The 16550-nt window shown below is 43.7% G+C and overlaps 1 protein-coding gene across 5 annotated transcripts in view; it reads right to left on the bottom strand.

The window, feature by feature from the left end:
• Positions 1 to 16550, bottom strand: part of Polr1A (RNA polymerase I subunit RpI1) — a 610310-nt gene that overhangs the window by 145710 nt on the left and 448050 nt on the right. For all 5 annotated transcript variants that reach the window (XM_075882913.1, XM_075882912.1, XM_037432148.2 and 2 more), the window contains one exon: positions 4292 to 4459. In XM_075882913.1, coding sequence (XP_075739028.1) covers positions 4292 to 4459 — 168 coding nt within the window. The remainder of the gene's footprint in view (positions 1 to 4291; positions 4460 to 16550) is intronic.

The following is a 16550-nucleotide window of genomic DNA, read 5'->3' on the forward strand; positions in this document are numbered from 1 at the left end:
ATAAAATCCTTCCTAAAACATACGTCACGACTCGAATACAAAAAAAATGACTCGCCCACTCGTAGCCAGTAGGTGGTTAGTATCATTCAGACGCACAAATTATCTTATGCAGTCACCACGACATAGCCTACCTTCGTTGTTAAATAAAGTGGAAGGGAAAAGATTTAATCCGAATACTTTGACTCGCAAACAAATTAGAGAATACTTTTGTAAATTGGAATGAACATACAAAAGACATTGTTATTACATTTTCTCATTTTCTGTTGTATTATCTACTTCACCCTCAGTGTTTTAATATACAAAGTATCATCATATTGTGCATCATAGTCATATTTATAGCAGTGCTTTTGTTAGTGTTGTAAATACTATTGTTTCTGATGTATCACAATGTATTGTCACATCTCTTCTCACATATGTATTACATTTCTATGTTATTTTTAAGTACCATGTGTTCGCAGAAAATCACGAGTGTTATTCAACATGTTGCAAATTCCTAGTATCAATTAAAATGGTGTATTATATTTGGATATATGCTAAACATCTGTATTTATGTTGGTTTTAGTGTTACTGCTGCCATGTGAGGGCCTTCAGGCACATTCAAGCTGTACTATGCAGCTTTTCGCCTGAAGGACCCCCAACAATTTCGTTGGAAAATAAAAGCATTTCTGATTCTGATTTTTGAAACCTTGTTTCGAGAGATATGCCAGCAGAAACGACACAAACAGACACGCTGGCAGCGGCGGTGACAGATTCAACCGGAAGTGCAAAAGCAATGCAAGACATATTAGGGCACGCCGACTCTTGCACCTTCTGCTGAACCTTCTATTTCCAATTATCGCAGTGATCGTAATCCAAACCAGGTTCTTGATGAACGTGTCCTTGTCAAGGCCTTGAGCTTTGCCGTGCTACGCGAGTTGTTCGGAATTGTGCCAACGCGAGCTACCGCTGACGCCTTTTCTGCCATGTTGAATTTGCGGCTCATTGTTAACATCACGTGGTATGAGAGCTAGTGCAGTCGGGACAGCCAAAGCCGTGATCCAAAAAGACGATCTGCTATCACGTGGCGGGAAAATCGGCCTCGAACCGATTTTTTTATGTCAGCCTCACGGTATGGTTTTCCAGCCACTAAGGTGGCAAAGCGAGGAAAATTCCCGCGAGTTTTGCCGCGTTCACTCTTTTCGAGGCACAGTATGAACGGACGTTCCTCCAACAGACAAGTCGCATTGCGCCGTTCGTGTGCAGCGGTCAATCACGTGTATAACACCAAATCGTGGCATATTTTATTTAATGTAGCCCATCTAAAGCAACCTTAAAATTTCTATCATCGCGAAATTCGCACCAACTGTCATCGTATCATTGAGATTCTATTGTATTATGTGAGGCAAATTCTATGAAAACCTTTTTAAGATCATCAAAAAATGCGGTAATATGAAAAGAAGTTAGACCGCTCAGCCTTTCGTATTTGACATATGCATATACTGTTTGAAAACAGCGTATTTGTTGAACTTCACTCATCTTCGGTGGTTGAAGGTGCAATCTTCTGCAAGCTGTCCCCGCGCCGCGTATGCATGCCAGAAAAGTATTTCCCGGTTATCTTCTCTCGCAATGGTTTAACCGCAAGAGCGGTATCTTCTGTGATATAGGGGGCGCCAAGAAGCGTACACTGCGAAACATTTTACCAACTACGCGGCAACCTCGAACAAAGACCACGCCGCCGCCGCTGATATTTCATCAGGTAACCAACATTGCAAGCACACACCGAAGCATCAAGACAATCTGCCGATAACAAGATTAACGACCAAATACGGCCGCCACCTTGCTGTCCACATGAGAAATTACTGTAGAAAAGGTAGCCTACATCTTAGATTTAAAGCACGAAGAGCAAATTGCAACCAAACTGAGAATCGGGAGGCTACCATGTTGTGGAAATGATAACAATCCTTTCTGAGCGACAAGTGTTTTTTTTTTTTTTTTCTGGTTTTCCAAAAACTTGCGATGAATGGCCTTTTGCGACAGCCATGGCAAGAGAAAATTCTGTCGTCGTCGCTCTAAAATTTCGTGCATGTGGGTGGGCCTTAAAGTTTCGTATTTGCAGGGAGCGACCGTCGATCGGCATGAGCAGTTTCGTAACCTTTGCTAACTGTGTGCTTATCAGCTGCGATGTCTCTACACTCGCACTGTTCGTGGACCCCGATGTGGTGCATCGATAGTTGAAAAGAACTGGAGACGTGCCGCGCTCAGATTAAAAGAAAAATAATACGCCCGCCGTATTGTTTACCTTTCGATCTGCGCACGGCAGCAGCAAAGGAGGTTGGGGGAGGGAGCGAGCTGAGGTGGACAAGGGGAGGTGGCATAATCAGAAGAGATCCAACAGGCAAGGAGATGCCATGTGTCGGTTAGCGGGACTGCAGCGGATGAATGTAGGGGGAGCATTTATTATGCGGGGGAAAAAAGTCCAAGTTTTGATGACTGAAGTCACAGGTGGGTGATTCCACGAGAGATCGACACAGGTCCAAAAGTTGATATTTTAGATTTCATTGAGTATTTTGTATTTCGTGCACCTCTCACCAGGTAGCCCAAAAGTCAACTTCGTTGACGAGATTTTAAGAAAAATCGGAGATGGGGTTTTTTTATTATTCAAATTTCACTGGAGTACACTTTTGCCAATATGAAAAATTTGAGGCAATAAATAAAAATTTACATTTGCCCTACGGCAGCAATAATTTATGTACCTAATGAATACACTATATCCTTAAAACGTGCCAAGTTTGAAAACGCTGCTTGCATTACTTTCGGAGAAAAAAAAAGGGGGAACACGTAACTTATTTTAAACTGTCGCAAAGTTAGACATTTTTAAAAGCTATTTTCTTAAGGTCTACAAACTTGAAACCGTATGAATTCATTCTTCATTAGAGATGCATTTCAGGTAAAAAATAACTTCCCTTGAAACAAAAATATTTGTCTTTTTATAGCATCTGCAATTTTCGAAACTGACGGGTGACAAAATTGGTGCCTCCGTGTTGGTGAAGTTTGATATTTTTTTTTCACGTAAGTTATGCCGTTAATCATAAAACGAAGTTGACTTTTGGGCTACCTGGTGAGAGGCGCATGAAATATAAAATACTCAATGAAATCTAAAATATCAACTTTTGGACCCGTGTCGATCTCTCGTGGAATCACCCAGGTGCGTTTATTATGTGGATGCGTTCATTAAGTGAGTAAATATGGCATACGAAGCTATAGACGAAAGCAAAAAATTGTGCAGCCATCTTTGAAACAATGTCAAAAATAAACTTTTTCTAGGTGGCCAGCGATTGGCCGGTCAAAGCCACATAAACATAAACACACAAGACTATGTGCAGACACTGGACAGCCACTCCATGAAAATCCGCCACAATAAACACATCAGGCCTAATCAGGCTAAATACGACACGTTTAAATATTCTTTTTTTCTATGGGCAATCGAAACTTGGAATACATTACCAAATGAAATTGTTGAATGTTGATCTGTGGAAGAATTTATTGCAAAACTGGAATTCTTTCTTGATCGTACAAAGGCATGTACTTTTTGAAGAAAATGTTTGCAGAAGCGTGTCTAAATGTGTGGTGCTTCTCGATGTGTGATGCCACTTCTACGTATTTTTTGTAATGTTCTTGATCTATTACTGAACCATTGTAGTAGTTTTAGGATGTTAAACTCCCCGTATCAATCAACTGCAAGTCACATACTGCACCAAAAAAAATAATAAGAAAGCGCCTCTGACCTCGCCAACCTGGCTGGCAGATCGCCGGCCGCGGAGGCCAGTGGGTTTAGCTTATATGGGCAAATGCGGAAGAACCCAAATTTGTTCGCTAAATCGGGGAATTTACAAAAATCAGTTAAAGGGGGCGAGTTGGCATTGCAAATATACTACGTGCAATTTTCCAATAAAGGTTGTTGAAAGTTTAGTGCTCCTCGTCGTTGTTTGTGTTCCTTCCATCTGTTGTGTATTCTTGCACTTTCGTGTGCCATAAATCATGAAAAACTCTTTCATAAAATATAATATCAACTTTAGACAACCTCCACCATATCTCAGTTAGTAAGAGCATCGGGCGTGTAATCTGGAGGTCATAGGTTCGATCCCCGTTGACGGCAAGCTGTCTTTTCGTCCACTTTACTTTTCTCACATCTGCATCAGAATTAATACAATGCACTTGAAAGGCTACAATTTCATTACATGCTGGTTTTTATTAGGCTCCTTTGTAGCCCCCGCAATACGAAGGACACACCTGGTGCTCTCCAGGAACTTACCTCTCGGAGGAGACTTGCTCCATTTTGCGCTTGATGGCATCGATGAGCCGCCGGAGGAAAGTGGTCTCCATGTAGCGTAGAATGCGAGCTGGCGTCGCCTGCAACTTCTTGCGGTACGCTCGCCAAGGCAAAAAGGTAAAGTGGACCTGATACCTGCGGTACCGTTCCCTGCATGGAGGTGAAAAAAGCACAAGACCATGTCACAGTGGTGTTCCGTTCAAAACACTGCAGCCAAATTCAAACATTGCTAATATTGGTGCTTTCGGACATTACTTTTGACTAATGAGTGTTGCACAAGAATTTTATTCATTGGAACATATGAAAATTATCCAAATACAAACGATCAAACAATTCTTGACAGGTCAAGTGTCATTTCATATTTCAATGCTGCGTCACTATTGCAAGTACGCTTCGAAATCGATAAACTGTGAAGCTCCAGGTGGGCTCATAAATAAAGAGCATTTTATCAATATAGGTCTCATTAAATCACTAACAGCAGAAGCAAATGTGCAAGTCATCCATTGATTATTTTTGTAGCACAACAGACTGCAGACCCTCAACTCGATCTTTTTAGAAAAGGCACTTGCATAGTGCACAAAGCAAATAATATTATCCAAACAGGCTAAAGAAAACATTATACAAAGCGAATATTACAGAAAATATGGGAATAATATGTACATAGTGGACTCTTAGCAAACAGATATCTCTTAAAAGGAACTGCTGCTTAAAAAAAAAAAACAGCCCCTGGTATGACTGGTTTCGTACATACTGGTTGCATTCTGTAGGATTGTGCGAACATTCAAATGCCTCAAATATTGAAACGAATATTGCCACAGAGATAACTCATACTAATTTTTCTACGAAGAGAACCAACGAGACGCTGTGTGGGGGTCTACAGCGCAACGCGCCTGCTCGTGCATTTTGGTGCAGGGCAGCACATGCCTCTCGTGCACGGGCACAAGCCGAGACTGGCCTGGTTTTTTTTTTGTTCAAAAAGGAACAAAAAGTTCACCCTCCATAAATCATTGCGTGTGTGTTCTCCCTCCTGCACTATGTGACATTCTAGTGGAGGTGTGGGTATGATTGGAAGTCTTCTTGGCGCAAGAGAGAGAAGCCCTGACCCTCAGCAATTGGAGCCTGGCGAACTTACTTCTGTGCACCAGCGTTCAAGCCGCTGCCTCCGAGGTGCGTCACCTGAATTCTGACCACTCCTCACTGCTCCAGCAACACAGGCAGCGGTGACCACCAACTCCAGAGCAATGGCCAATGCAGCTTCAACATCTGAACTCATCGTGTCTACCCATGCTTACCTGAACACTTCCACGGTGACTTGCACGAAGATGTAGAAGACTGGCTGAAGCATTTCAAGTGGGTCACAAAGACATATTACTGGGATGAGGCGAGGAAACTGGGCCGCGTGTCCTTTGCGTTGGAGGATAGAGAACATGGTTTGAGAACCACGAAGGGGAAATAACGACGTGGGAAGACTTTAGGCGGCATTTGCTTGCTGCGTATGCAAGCATTGATCGCCTGTAGAGGACAGAAAACTCCCTTCAATCTAGGAACCAACACAGGAACGAGTGCGACCATGTATATTGAGAAGATGTCCCGCCTCTTCAAACGCGCCGATCCGAACATGACAGAAGAAAAGAAAGTGCATCATTTCATGCGTGGAGTCAAGCAGGACTTATTTGCAGGCCTAGTGCGCAACTTTTTACATACTGTTGCTGAAATCCACAAAGAAGCTACGGCCATAAAAAGAGCACTGCAGCAGCGCTCCCGTCAGAACAATTGGGATGCCAGTAGTGAGCCCGCAGACATCGTTTCAGCAAAGCAAGACAACAGTAGCGAAACAATGAGGGAGCTGCTGCGGTCCATCATAAAAAAGGAGCTTTGAAACCTTCTGCAACGACAAGTAGTGCCAACAGTTTGATCCCTCACATCCGTCATCCGTGATGAAGTTTGGCACGCCATTTTTCAGCCGGAACCAGAAGTGCAACCTCTTCGACTTCTACAACCTCTACAGGAACGCCATGTATTAACGTACACAGACGCTTTACGCCAACCTGCCGTCTACAATGCCTTCTTCGCGACTCCCGGTGCCCGCCAGTCAGCTTCGACCAGCTCATCTTTTCTCTGAGAGCAGAAACCACAGATAAGCAATGTATGGCGCACACCTGACAGGACACTGCTCTGTTTTCACTGCGAAAAAGCTGGACATCTTTACCGACACTGTCCCTACCGAAGGGTCGGTCTGCGTGGGTTTTCTGTGTATGCTCCATGCCCGCGTAATGGTGAAAGGCCTATAGAAAGAGAGGAGTACCTTTCAAGGCAGGGATCTCCAGCCGCTAGCTTCCAGCACCAGTCAAGGTCACCAGCACCAAATCGTTATCGATCGCCAAGCTCGCGACGTTCAAGTTCACCTTCGAATTCACGAAATCATCAGTCGATGAGCCCGCGTCAGGAAAAATGAATTCAGCGATCTGGGGAGGCAAGGCCGCTGATGTCCGACAAAGCGACAATCCTCCGTCAAGGCCCCAGTGAAGTGGCAATGAGCAGAAAATGATGACAATAATAAGTAAAGAAAACATTTTTCAGACTTGCGTGTTACGGTGGACGGATGAAAATTGAACGTATGGGTAGACACAGGTACTGATTATTCAGTCGTAAACTATGCAATCGCAAAAGATTTGAAGAAAGTTTTGGCGCCATGGAATGGACCAAAAATACACACGGCTGGGGACCATCTGATAACACCTCTGGGAAAATGCACCGCCAGAATCGGCATTCAGGTCGCTGATTTTCTCGTTCTAGCAGAATGCTCGAGAGACGTAATACTCAGGATGGACTTCCTGCTAGCTAACGGCACCATGACAAACCTGCAGAATTCTAGTACTTCTTTCTTGACAAAACAGCCATAAATGAGGAGACGGAAAGTTCTGCGTTGCATGTTAACGACAGCAACGTAACTGTGCCACCGCAATGCAGCGTCCTGGTTGGCATAAGGAATGAGCATTCGTCGGCTCTGAAGGTATAACGAATAGCAATGACAAACTGCTGCTAAAGAAAGGCATTTGCATAGCTAGGGGCATTATTCGCTAACGTGGTGGGTTTGCCAACAAACTACTCACCATTTTTTGAAATGAAATTCAGCATGTCCCAAAAGACACTGCCATCGCTTTTCTACACAGCTTTACTAAAGTGACCGACTTTTGTGCCATTGCATCAGCGACACCTGCTTCGGAAACTATGTATGACCTTGGAACATCAGTTTCAATCAGCCGAAGTCTATCACCAGCCGAGAGGAAAATCCTACAAGAGCTCATAAGTGAATTCGCAGAATGTTTTCCCGCCTCGTCAAAAGTATGTCGCACACAGATCGTGAAGCACAGAACCATAACAGAGGAAACAACCAGGCCAGTGCATCAACACACAGAGTTTCACTAAAAAAAAGGAGAAGTTATAAAGAGTCAGGTGCAAGAGATGCTTTGGATGAAGCACAGAATCATAACAGAGGAAACAACCAGGCCAGTGTATCGACACACGGAGTTACACCGAAAAAAGGAGAAGTTATAAAGAGTCAGGTGCAAGAGATGCTTTGGACGATGTAATTCAGCCATCTAACAGCCCGTGGGCATCACTGGTAGTTCTTGTGAGAAAAAAAAAAAACACGTTGAGATTCTGTGTAGACTACCGGAAACTAAACTGTGTGACGAAGCGGGTTGTATACCCCTTGCCGCGTATCGATGACACATTGGATCGGCTACGACATGCTAGATATTTCTCTTCCTTCGACTTAAAAAGCGGCTATTGGTAGATTGAAGTGGATGAAAGATACCACGAAAAGACCACTTTCGTAACACCGAATGGCTTGTACTGAGTTTAAAGCACTACCTCTCAGCCTCTGTTGTGCGCCAGCGACATTCCAGTGCATAGAAGACTGTGTCCTCGCGGGGCTGAAGTGGCAGTTATGCCTAGTCTACTTCGACTTTGTTGTGGTATTTTCCACGACGTTTGACCAACAAGCAGAGAAACTGCAGTGAGTGCTTCAGGCTATCCAGTTGGCCGGCTCGACAAACCATAAAAGGGCCAGTTTGGATCTGAGAAGCTTCATTTTCTGGGACATGCAATCGGCGTGGAAGGTGTTGGCCCTGATCCTGACAAGGCTGCGGCTGTCGCAGGATTTCCGAAGCTCAAAGATAAGAAAAAGATGCATCGGTTTTTGAGCTTATGCGCTTACTACAGGCAATTTGTAAACAATTTCTTAAAAATCACCAAACCTCTAACGAAACTCACAAAAGATGAAGAATCATTCGCTTGAGGTACAGAATAAGAAAAAGCTTTTAGCGAATTGAAGAAACGTCTGCAAAGCCCGCCGATCCTCGCCCACTTCGACGAGACCGATGACACAGAACTCCATACAGATGCAAGCAATCTTGGTCTCGGCGTGGTAGTCATTCAATGGCAAAATGGAAAAGCAAAAGTCAGCTTACGCCAGTTGCCCCCTATCAAAAGCAAAAAAAAAAAAAAACAACTATTCCGCGACAGAAAGAGAGTGTTTGGCAGTGGTATGGGCTATCAGCAAGTTCAGACCATACCTCTACAGAAGGCCATTCCGTGCCGTCAGCGACCACCACTCACTTTGCTGGCTGGCGAACTTATAAGACCCGTCGGGATGTCTTGCCAGATGGAGCCTTATACTGCAAGAATGCGACATTCAAGTAGACAGCTTTCAGTGCGCATGGGGCGTAACCTGGTATGGGGCAGAGTTTGCGCGAGGTGTAGTAACCCTTTTGCAAACTCTCTGCAATTTTTCCGGAGCAGAAAAAACCACAAGAACATTGGCAGCTCGAGCAATCTTTTTTAGCCTGTGCGAGATGCCGTGCACGTAAGGTAGTACGACAGGCCGGCTCTTTCTGACATTGTCGCACTTATCCGGTTTGTTGTCTCGCTTCACTACAGTGACCAGCTTTTCCGCCACCGAAACGAGAACATGTGCGGGGTAGCTTTGGTCAGACTGCACCGAAAAAATTGCAGAGACTTTGCAAACGGGTTACTACACCTAGCGCAAACTCTATTTCCCCGTGCTCTGTTGTACACAGGTCACATTGCGTCCCATGCGCAGTGGGAGGAGTCTACTTGATTTCACTGACGTGTGGGTACGTCTATGTCGGCGAACTGGCAGGTGCATAAATGACCGCCTCCAAGAACACTGAAAAAATGTGCACAATGTGGTTCAAGGGCACCTTGGCATTCACTGCCGAGATTGTGGGTGCGCCCCCCCCTTTGATCAGTGCTATATATTGGCAAGGCATAGGAATCAGCTTACCCGAGAAATTATTGAAGCCAAAAAAATACACTTGCTAGGTGATAAATGCTTAAGCACCTCATCGGTTGCTTTATCACAGGCAGAATGTCATTACCTAGCTGGGCTTTGAGGCAATAGAGGACCCGTCACACGTGCTTTGATACTGACGCATTGATTAGGCTTGTATTTTATCTTCATGTTCTGTAATCATCTTTTCTTAGGCATATATATATTCTTGCCATTCTGTGAAATAAAGTTAGTTGGAAGTCAGGGCTCTTTCTGTCTACCCTGTCCCTGTTTCCTATGTTCGTGCACTAAAAAAACTTGCAAATATGATTGAAAGGGTGTGTATTAATGCGCTTGCAACTTATCGTAAAGGTGGTTTCACTTCAACAACAACAACATCCTCATCATCATCAGCCTGACTACGTCTACTGCAGGACAAAGGCCTCTCCCATGTTCCGCCAGGTAACCTGGTCCTGTGCTTGCTGCTGCCACTTGATGATCTGTTGCAGAAATCTCGCAATATTCTTTCTAATCTGTCGGCGTGGTCTCGCAATAATGCTCTAACAATTAACAGCTCAAATTCGAAAGCCATATTGTTCAGGGCGAGAAGCAGCCAGTCTTGTTTCAATCAAGAATTATTCTTAGACGGTGCTCCCATTGAAATTTTGAGGAAATACAAAGTGTTAGGCGTTACGTTTTCAGAACACATGAATTGGACCGATCATGTTGAACTAATATCAAGATCGTTGTCATCTGCCGCTGGTGTGCTGTCTCGTTGTCGGCATTTTTTTCCTGAGAAGGTGAAGTTGCAAATATATTACGCCTTGTTTGAATCGCATCTTCACTATTGTGCGCTTGTATGGGCCCCCACCACGAAAACTAATGTTCGCACACTTCTTCAACTTCAAAAACGCGCGTTTCGACAAATAGCCAATGTACCCTATTTTCATCCTAGCGCTCAACTTTTTCAAAAACATAATATAGTACGTGCAACAAATCTTTACGAATGCCGACTTTTATATTAATTTTGTTTCGGCTCCGACAATATCAAATCCTTCCTAAAACATACGTCACGACTCGAATACAAAAAAAGTGACTCGCGCACTCGTAGCCAAGACAGGTGGTTAGTACCATTCAGATGCACAAATTATCTTATGCAGTCACTACGACATAGCCTACCTTCGTTGTTAAATAAAGTGCAAGGGGAAACATTTAATCCGAATACTTTGACTCGCAAACAAATTAGACAATACTTTTGTAAATCGGAATGAACATATAAAAGACATCGTTATTATATTTTCGCATTTTCTGTTATATTATCTACTTCGCACTCAGTGTTTCAATATACAAAGTGTCATCATAATGTGCATCCTAGTCATATTTATAGCAGTGCTTTTCTTAGTGTTGTAAATACTATTGTTTCTTATGTACCACAATGTACGGTCACATCTCTTCTCACAAATGTATTACATTTCTATGTTATTTTTAAGTACCATGTGTTCGTGGGAAATCACTAGTGTTACTGTATTCAACATGTTGAAAGTTCCTAGTTTCAATTAAAATGATGTATTATATTTGGATATATGCTAAACATCTGTATCTATGTTAGTTTTAGTGTTACTGCTGCCATGTGAGGGCCTTCAGGCACATTAAAGTTGTACTATGCAGCTTTTCGCCTGAAGGACCCCCAACAATTTCGTTTGAAAATAAAAGAATTTCTGATTCTGATTCTGAATTTATACCCACAAACTTCTTAATCTCATCTGCCCACCTAACCTTCTGTCTCCCCCTAACCCGCTTGCCTTCTCTGGGAATCCAGTCAGTTACCCTTAATGACCAGCGGTTATCCTGTCTACGCGCTACATACCCGGTCCATGTCCATTTCCTCTTCTTGATTTCAGATGTGATATCCTTAACCCCCGTTTGTTCCCTAATCCACTCTGCTCTCTTCTTGTCTCTTAAGGTTACACCTACCATTTTTCTTTCCATTGCTCGCTGCGTCGTCCTCAACTTAAGCTGAATCCTCTTTGTAAGTCTCCGGGTTTCTGCTCCGTAGCTAAGTACCGGCAAGATACAGCTGTTACATACCTTTCTCTTGAGGGATAGAGGCAATCTACCTGTCATAATTTGAGAGTGCTTGCCAAATATGCTCCACCCCAATCTTATTCTTCTAGTTACTTCAATCTCGTGGTTTGGCTCCGCGGTTATTACCTGCCCTAAGTAAACATAGTCTTTTACAACTTGAAGTGCACTATTATTTATCTCGAAGCACTGCCCTTTTTCGAGGTTGTTGTACATTACTTTCGTTTTCTGCAGATTAATTTTAAGACCCACCTTGACCCACCTTTCTGCTCTCCTTGTATAACTCCGTAATCATGAGTTGCAATTCGTCCCCTGAGTTACTCAGCAATGCAATGTCATCGGCAAAGCGCAGGTTACTAAGGTACTCTCCATTAACTCTTATCCCTAACTGTTCCCATTCTAGGCTTCTGAAAACCTCCTGTAAGCACGCGGTAAATAGCATTGGGGAGATTGTGTCCCCCTTCCTTAACCCCTTCTTGATTGATATTTTGTTGCTTTCTTTATGAAGCACTATGATAGCAGTTGATCCCCTGTAGATTTCTTCCAGGGTGTTTATATATACTTCATCGACGCCCTGATTCCGCAGTGTGTGCATGACGGCTGATATTTCTACTGAATCAAACGCCTTCTCGTAATCTATGAAGGCTATGTATAGTGGTTGGTTATATTCTGAGCATTTCTCTATTCCCTGATTGATAGTATGAATGTGATTGATTGTTGAGTAGCCTGTTCGAAATCCTGCTTGTTCCTTTGGTTGATTGAATTCTAATGTTTTCTTTACTCTGTTAGCAATTACCTTTGTAAATAGCTTGTATACTACAGAGAGCAAGCTGATCGGCCTGTAATTCTTCAAGTCCTTGTCATCTCCTTTCTTATGTATTAAGATGATGTTAGCGTTCTTCCAAGACTCTGGTACTCTTCCCGTCAGGAGACATCTCATAAACAGGGTGGCTAGTTTTTCTAACACAATCTGTCCTCCATCTTTCAGCAGATCTGCTGTTACCTGATCATCACCAGCAGCTTTGCCTCTTTGCATGCTCTCCAAAGCTTTTCTGACTTCTTCTATCATTACTGGTGGGGTGTCATCTGGGTTACTGCTAGTTCTTATAGTATTGATTATAGTCTTATAGTCGTGATTATCCCGGCTACTGTACAGATCTCTGTAAAACTCTTCTGCTATTTTAACTATCCTATCCATATCGGTAGTTATTTTGCCTTTTTTGTCCCTCAGTGCATACATCCGATTTTTGCCTATCCCAAGTTCCCTCTTCACTGCTTTGACGCTTCCTCCGTTTTTCAGGGCGTGTTCAATTATCTCCATGTTATGCCTTCTCACATCACATACCTTACGCCTATTAATCAACTTTGAAAGCTCTGCCAGTTCTATTTGTCTGCTGTACTTGAGACTTTCATGATTTGACACTTCTTAATGAGATTCTTCGTTTCCTTGGAAAGCTTGCCAGTGTCCTGTCTAACTACCCTGCTTCCAACTTCCACTGCACACTCCGTAATGATGCTCGTCAGATTATTATTCATTGTATCTACGCTAAGGTTGGTTTCCTCACTAAGAGCCGAGTACCTGTTCTGAAGCAAGACTCTGAATTCCTGTACTTTCCCTCTCAGTGCTAGCTCATTCATTGGCTTTTTGCGTGTCAGTTCTTGTCGTTCCTTCTTCAAGTCTAGGCGAATTAGAGACCGCACCATTATATGGACACTGCATCGTACCTTGCTAACCACTTCCACATCCTGCACGATGCCTGGGTGTGCACTCATTATAAAGTCTATTTCGTTCTTATTTTCGCCATTAGGGCTCCTCCATGTCCACTTGCGGTTTTCTCGTTTTCAGTAGAAGGTATTCAAAATCCGTAAATTATTGCGTTCTGCGAATTCTACTAGTAGCTCTCCTCTGGCGTTTCTAGTACCGATGCCATAGTCTCCTACTGCCTGGTCTCCAGCCTGCTTCTTCCCTGCCTTTGCATTAAAGTCTCCCATCAGCATAGTATACTGTGTTTTTACTACTCATTGCCGATTCCACGTCTTCATAAAAGCTTTCAAGTGAAGCGTCATCATGGCTGGATGTAGGCGCGTAAGCCTGTACCACCTCCATCTTGTATCTTTTATTCAGTTTAATTACGATACCTACCACCCTTTCATTATTGCTATAGTATTCCTCTATGTTGCCAGCTATGTTTCTGTGAATTAGGAACCCCACTCCCAATTCTCTTTTGTCAGCCAAGCCCCTATAGCAAAGGACGTGCCCATTCTGTAGCACCGTATAAGCCTCATCTGTCCTCCTAACCTCACTGAGCCTTATTATATCCCATTTAACACCCTCTAGCTCCTTGAATAATACAACTAGACTTCCCTCACTAAATAAGGTTCTAGCGTTAAACGTTGCCAAGTTCAGGTTCCAATGGCGGCCTGTCCGGATCCAGAGATTCTTAGCACCCTCTGCTGCGTTGCAGATCTCACCGCCGCCGTGGTCAGTTGCTTGGCAGCTGCTGGGGACTGAGGGCCGTGAGCTATTTGACGTATGCATGTGGGAGGTAGTGGCCAGATACTGCACCAGGGTGGCCAATCCTTCTTTGATGAGGGAGTGCGTTCCCGGCGGTGGTTACCGATGAGGCCGCACCGAGGCCTCTTAATGCAGTTTCATCACCATGCGGATTTTTTTTCATCCGGTTGGGAACTGCGCGGCACCGGGATTTAACCACGGATCTTTTGCATGCGAGGCAGATGCTCTAACCAATACGCCATCGCTGCAACAACGTTACTTAGACAGCACCGTGCTTAGCTTTGTGACCGAAGGATGCCGGGCGCGCCCAAGCGCGCACGCGTCACCGCAACGCAGCGCGCCGTGCGCCTGCGAGCATATGCCAGGCAAATCGGCTCCTGGCGCGGCATCGCCGGCGTGACGCGACAAAGGGAACGCAACGCGCACGCACGCCGAGTCACGCTAAAGTGTCTCAGCGCCCCGAGGGCGACACGCAGTCATGTTCCCACACGACACGCATCCCATGACTATCACGCCTGCACCAGTCACACACACCCCCGCCATCTATTCACATGACGTAACACCATATTTGGCCTCTGCGAAGCCAGAGAAACAGCCGCGAGCGCATCATGAGCAACAAAGGAGTGATAAGTCATGAAAACACCTACTCCGACATCAATTCATCATTTTTAATGTTTGAAAGCTTGTTATACCAGCTCATGTGCTCTAAGTACAGTAAATTTCATAACATAACATAGTATTTTACAGTTTCTCACTCGTATTGCAAAATCCTGCTACTATTCAAAGTCGTTTCCATTTCCTCTGAACCGAAAGAAATGTCATTTGCACAGGCCTTGTTTCAATTCTTAAAAGATATGTGCAGGTTAATTGAGTCATGAAAAGTATGCCCATTTTTCTGCATAATATGTAATATATACTGCTCGAATGCGATTCGACATTGTTCGACCAAAATCCCTATTCACATTGAACCTAAATTCACTATTTGTACAAGCCTAGAACTCTGCACCTCTGTTCATCTCTCAGCCAGCGGAACTCCTGTAAATATGGAACACATTTTTCTGGCCCCTTCAGGTTCTGTTCAATAAGAGTCTACAGTAGAAAATGTTTTATACTGTAACCTCTTTTTACATTATCTTGTAAAAAGAGCAATCACAATGCCAAAACTGTGCATGTGCCGCTCGCTGACTTGTATAAGTTAGCAGTGCACTTGCCCTTTTTCAATTCAATTCGATTTCCTACATGCAACAAGTGTTCACTGCTGTGACACCTGTATCTACTTGTGCAATGCCCCCCTCCTACATTGGTACTCAGTAAAAAAAGATATATATTTTTTTAGTGTAACTATTTTTTTAGTGCAATTGTCAGTGCTGTTGATGATTAAACCAAACTTTTCTCACATTACTATATCTTAAAACAATAATACAATAACACTCAAAACATAGCTTAACAACCATGCTAAACATTTGCCGGATATCACGAGTTCAAGCGAAGTGGGCCAAAATTTAGAAGTCGCATTGTTTTGCAAGAGATGTTTCTTCTGCAAATGTGGAAGAAACGCTGCTGACTTACAGCCCCACACAAGAAAGAGAGCTATAGAAAGGTTTAATGAAGAGCAGCAGAAGAGCAGGCAATCAAAGCAAAAAAAAAAAAGCACAACGCTGCTGCAGGTGTGACATGCACCCATCAGGGAAGATCAGTGCACACCCCCGCAGCGTAGAACGATTGAATGTCTCATGTGTGTGCGTCTGTCACTACTTCTTTGTTGTTGGGTTTCCCGAAGTGAACTTTGTTGGACACCTGCTGCATAGGATATGATGAACCGATACACACGGCCCGCTTAATGTTGGCTGAGCGTGCACTACAGCATAAGAGTCGTGCAGCTGGACGACACTTCAGCATAGATATTGTACGCACATGTTACTAAAGAAAACGAGAGAACGCGCTTCGGCCTATGAAAAAAGAATGCTCTGCATTTCGCAGGCTAAAGCAAGGAAAGTTTCTTCTTGTGGAGAGCGGAGTTCTCTAATATAAAAAGGGTCTGTATTGAGGAATGTGCCGTCCTCCTCACGAAATTATTCAAATCACCAAGTGGGCCATGGCCAAAAATGAAGGCATTGATGCCACTGATTTCAATGTCAGCAGCAGTTGGACAGCGAGCTTCTTAACAGGTTAAAAGAATGTGTTGCTGGGCTATGTCCTGTATTTCTGTGGTCCTTCCTGTCCTTGTCAATTTTGCACTACCAAGCTTTAAGATTCTCAACACTTGCGTGAAATTTCACCTTCTACTCCACATATTTCTTTTTTTCTTCCACTTGGCGAACCATTACCACGAGTGGTATCAAATTTTC

The sequence above is a fragment of the Rhipicephalus microplus genome, unplaced genomic scaffold (assembly GCF_043290135.1).
Source record: "Rhipicephalus microplus isolate Deutch F79 unplaced genomic scaffold, USDA_Rmic scaffold_14, whole genome shotgun sequence".
Classification (NCBI taxonomy): Eukaryota; Metazoa; Arthropoda; class Arachnida; order Ixodida; family Ixodidae; genus Rhipicephalus; species Rhipicephalus microplus.